Genomic DNA, 4,797 nt, shown 5'->3' with positions numbered 1-4,797 from the left:
TCCATTTGCAGAAAAATGAAACAAGACCCAGCACCTTAGACAAAGCCTATACAAGAGAGATCAAAAGACCTAAATGTAAATACTAAAGCTATAGAGGTTATCGGAAGAAAAAATAAGGATAAAGGACAAACTTGGTTGTTTTTGTTGTTCAGAGCCATTAAGTTGGGTACACCCCATAGTGATCCATAGGAGCAGTGGTAGCAGTTTGAAGACTCGGTGAGCCTGATTCAGGCCATGGTCTTTTCCTGCATTTGAGAGCTGGACAGTGAATGAGAAAAGCAGAAGAATTATTGATGGCTTTGAGCTGTGGTGTTGGAGAAGAGTATCAGATGGACTGCCTGAAAAACAAGCAGATACATGTTGGAGAAGGTGCAGCCAGTGTGCTCCTTGGGGGCAAAGGTGATAAGCTCCATCTCACATACTTTGGGCATGTTGTAGGAGACTCTTCTTTGAAGAGAGACAGCATACTTGGAAAAGTGGAGAGATGATCATCAAGGTGGATTGACACAGTGACTGCTGCAGTGGGCCCAGGTGTATCGGAGATTGTGAGGATGACACTGGATAGAACAGGGTTCTGATCTGGTGTTTGTAGCTTCGCTGTGAGTACTACTTGCCTCGATGACATGGAACAAGAAGCCACCAGAGTTCCCTAAAAGCTGTGAGCATCTATCTCAGATGCAACTCTTGGCTTTTCCTTGTGCAGAGGATAGAAGACTGAAGAAAATGAAAGGCTCAGAGAAGCAATTCGTCCAATAGACTAACGGACTAAAGCACAGCCTCACTGCCCTGGGACTTCAGGAACTCGGTGATGCTGCGCCACCCACCACTGTTTACTGCTTTCAGCATCACCACAGAAGGTCATGGACAGAATGGACAAGGAATTTAGAATAAAACTCAAAGTACTTAAAAAGATAAGACTTAGTGATCTGGTGGAAGAACTCCCAGACTATGGTGCAGAGACACCCTTCAAACCTGGAACTGAACCACTGGGGATCAACTTGGAAGCAGAGAACAGACAGCCTTCTAAAGTAAGCAGTAGTGTTTGTGGGGAATGGACTCCTCACAACAGTTAACCAGAAATGGCCAAATCGTTGTCGTGTGCTGTTGAGTTGAAACTGACCCACAGCTGACCCTCCAGTGGGTTCTCGGAGGTAGTAAATCCTATCGGAGGAGATTGCCCATCCATGTCCCGTAGATCAGCTGGTTGACTTGAACCGTGTGTGCCTTTGGGATTGCAGCACAGTGTCTTACCGCACAGCAAAGAGGGCAGCATTTTTGCTACAACAAGGTTCAGAAGTCAGGAGAAAGCAGGCAGGCTAGAGGAAAGAATGAGTTAGGGAACCCAGGGAGGGACAAAAGAGCACTATTAAGTGAGAGGATTTCAACTAGTATTACAAGACAAAACCTCTAAAGTGTTGAGTGTGAATTTGCTCTGTAGACTTCCACTCAAATAATTAAAAACAGAACAAGTCTCAACTTTGGAACTTGAATGCTCATAGTGTTTATAGTTTATGTGTAGAAGCAATTCAAATACCAACAGGTTACTAGATAAGCAGATTGTAGTGCTGTGCAATGGAATATCATACAACAATGAAAAGGGATGAACAATAAAAAGGATTCGTGCAGCACTATCTAGAAAACCAAATACTGAGTGAAAGAAGACAGACAGAGGGTACCTGTGGTGTTATTAGATTCCAAAGTGAAAAGAGTCAATTCCTCATGTTAAACAGATCATCAATTCCTAGGTGACAGAACATGTATGAGGTTGGGAAGGAGGGGTGCAGAGGCGTGAGGAAGCATTTGAAGGGACAGACTCATCATCTTGATTGTGATTGTGGCTTCATGTTCTAAACAAAAGTAAAAGTATCAAATTGCATATTAAGAAAATGCAGTTTCTTGTGTGCCAGTCATACTTACATAAAGCTTAAAATATTGAATGATTGCAAAAAAAATAAGATAGATTATGAAGTGTGGCCTTCTTGCATTGTATAAACAGAAAAATGTGCCATGTTTTATTCCTGAAGCCAAAGGAAATCAAGACAGCTTTAAAGGAATCAGAATGTTTTGTCTAGCCCTTTCATTACTTTTAAAAAATATTTATCATGGAAGATTTAAAACATACACATTCACATTGCTTTGTAAAATCGCGTGATCCCACAGGAAGAATTGTTAAGTGTTCCATTGTGAATTCTCTTGATTCTGCTCTCTTTTGCTAGAAGAGAAGGTGGATTCTAGCCATAGTTAATGAGTCTTTTAACAGCAAAAAGGCTGAAATTCTTCTCCATTTCAGGCAACAGGTACAGGCTAATCCCTCACAGGTGATTTTCTTCAAGTGTAAAACCAGATAGGGAGGCCGTAGTGAACAGATGACTTGACAGCTGGGAAACAGAAGGAATTCTCATCTGTTTATTCATTTCTAACTGGATTTTGAGGAGACCACAGATACCAGTTAATTCAATTACCTTCTTCTCCTCTTCATGGTTCTTGGACCTTCATTGCTTTGCTGGTGGATAGCACTGACTTGGTTGTTGTGATTATGAGCTTGCCCTAGCCTTCTGACACTGCACTTTCTTTTTCAGGTGTTGGATGGACTTTTGGCCCAGTATGGGACGGTGGAGAACGTGGAACAAGGTAATGAGGGAGCAGGTTACGTCTTTCATTTACTAAAGGGATGCTCCCTGTCCCTGCTGAGCTGATGCATGGGAGTGATAGTCAATTCAGATTCCTTTGACATAGACTTCTTGGATGGTGCCTGTATGTGAGAGATAGTGATACATATCTATGATTTATTCTTTCAAGGAGTATAGTTTTCAGACTTTTTTTTCTTATTTCTCATAATGCTAAAACATCAGACAAGCACTGTCAAGCTAGAAGCACTTTAATTCACTGTGGAGTAATTGAGTTTATACTTTTGCTCCTTTTTCTTCTTAAGAAAGCACATCTCTGATGTCCTGAACTGTGTTTCCCAAGGATGGGAGCCTCTCACCAGAATCCCCTGCAGGGCTTATTCACATGCATGCAAGTGTCTTAGATCCAAGTAGACCTGCTGGGTAAGAATAAGATGCTAAGGAGAAGACTGGAGCCTGTATTTTAAACAAACTATGTGCAGGGAGATGTGAGACTCTTTTTAGAATGTGGGCATTCTGCAAATGCCCAGAAAACACTTAGGCCTTGTCACCCTGTCTTTGTTCTTACTATTATTTAAAGTGTTAAGTGCTATGATTAAAAATAAAGAGCCCTGATGTTCATAGCTTCTGTCTCCTATAGAATGTCAGAAAGGTAGATTGCAAGCCCCTGATCTCACAGTGCAGGCATATGTGATTAAGATTCTTGTTTTTTCCTCCTAAAGAACCAGTTGAGATTTCAGCGATGTGGTGATTATGAGCCTTTGGGAAATGTCCATTAACTTCACTAACTCAGATGCCGTTTGTGTAACATGGGGACAATGTTTTCTATCCCTAAAAAATTGTAGCACCCGAAGAGAATATGTATAAGGTACTTGAAGAGTGATCTTTAATCTTAATGGATTGTTAAGGTTCACTTGAGGGAAATGGAAAAACCTCCCCCCACCCCATATGTCCTCTATTCTGTCTACAGTATAATTAATGTAATAGTTTTAATGTAGTAATTATTCACATATTCTCCTTTCCATGAATATTAAAAATATTATTATTCAATTTCATGCTGCTGAAAGAACTCAGAAGACATGGTCTCCAATGATTATGTTTCTCAGTTCTGATTATTTCTCTCCACATGGAAAAGAAGACATGCTAATAAAGACTGGATGTTGTAGGCAAGTTGACCTTATAGACATGAAGCTGTAAAAGTTCCCAGCTAAAAGTGTATCATCAATTCAAGACAAGTCTACAAGGAAGAAAATATCCCAGTCAGTTCCCTGAGGCAGTTTTACTGGCTCCCAGTGGACAGGATAGAAGTATTGGGTTTGGTTTTGCTCTGTTTCATGGGTGATTCCTAGTTCACAAGGAGCACATTACCTGTAAATTTTTAGGAACGCATATAGAGCTTTCATGCCCAGAGAAATACACTATTTGAATGGAGCTCGGTTCAGTCCAATATCAGAGAATTGCCTGATTACCTGGAGATAAACATCTTTGAAGACCAGAGCATAGAACTAAGAAGTGAAAGCAAATTCTGAAAATCCCAGTGGATAGTTTTATTTGGCTTTTTTGTTGAAGCCAGCCTTTGCTGGGCATCTACAGCCTCATCTTTAGCACTCGCTAGGAATCAGCAAACAGGAAACCTCTGTAGCTTTTTTTGTGTCAGTACTCAGAGAGGACCATTATGGGCTACAGAACTCCTCTTTTGCCTTGTGAGGACTTCTCTGAGATAAGTGTGAATTAGAGGGCTGTCCTGACACTCCTGGAGCAGGGTCCAGAGCAGGGCTCAGCTGTTTGTCACTGGAAAATCTCATGGACAGTTCCTTTCTGTGAATGCCACGCCTCTACCACCCCTCAAGGCTGATGTTACTTTGAGTTGTGGCTAAGCAGTATTTTATCAGTGTTTTTTTAGCCTCTTCTAGTGTCCTGAGATCACTTAAAAAATCATATGACTATCATGAGTTCTCATAGAAAAATTAACATATCTTCAAGTTTGAGTCTAATATACATACCACCTATAGGAATCGTTGTTGTTGTTGTTATGTGCCGTCCAGTCGTTTGCTACTCATAGCGACCCTATGCACAACAGTCCTAAACCCTGCTCTGTCCTGCACCAACCGCACTGCCTCTGACACACCCATCCCGATTACCCCAGTCACCGAATCAATCCATCTCATAG

At 41.2% G+C, this 4,797-nt stretch overlaps 1 protein-coding gene across 2 annotated transcripts in view; it reads left to right on the top strand.

Annotated features, from left to right (window-relative positions):
- Window positions 1-4,797, top strand: part of IGF2BP2 (insulin-like growth factor 2 mRNA binding protein 2) — a 218,404-nt gene that overhangs the window by 171,082 nt on the left and 42,525 nt on the right. For both annotated transcript variants that reach the window (XM_006884092.1, XM_006884093.1), the window contains exon 4: window positions 2,580-2,631. In XM_006884092.1, coding sequence (XP_006884154.1) covers window positions 2,580-2,631 — 52 coding nt within the window. The remainder of the gene's footprint in view (window positions 1-2,579; window positions 2,632-4,797) is intronic.

This window comes from Elephantulus edwardii, unplaced genomic scaffold (genome assembly GCF_000299155.1).
Source record: "Elephantulus edwardii isolate Elephantulus edwardi_28Jun2011 unplaced genomic scaffold, EleEdw1.0 scaffold00031, whole genome shotgun sequence".
Classification (NCBI taxonomy): Eukaryota; Metazoa; Chordata; class Mammalia; order Macroscelidea; family Macroscelididae; genus Elephantulus; species Elephantulus edwardii.
The sequence above is the reverse complement of the archived record's forward strand: the minus strand, read 5'-3'. Positions and strand labels throughout refer to the sequence as shown.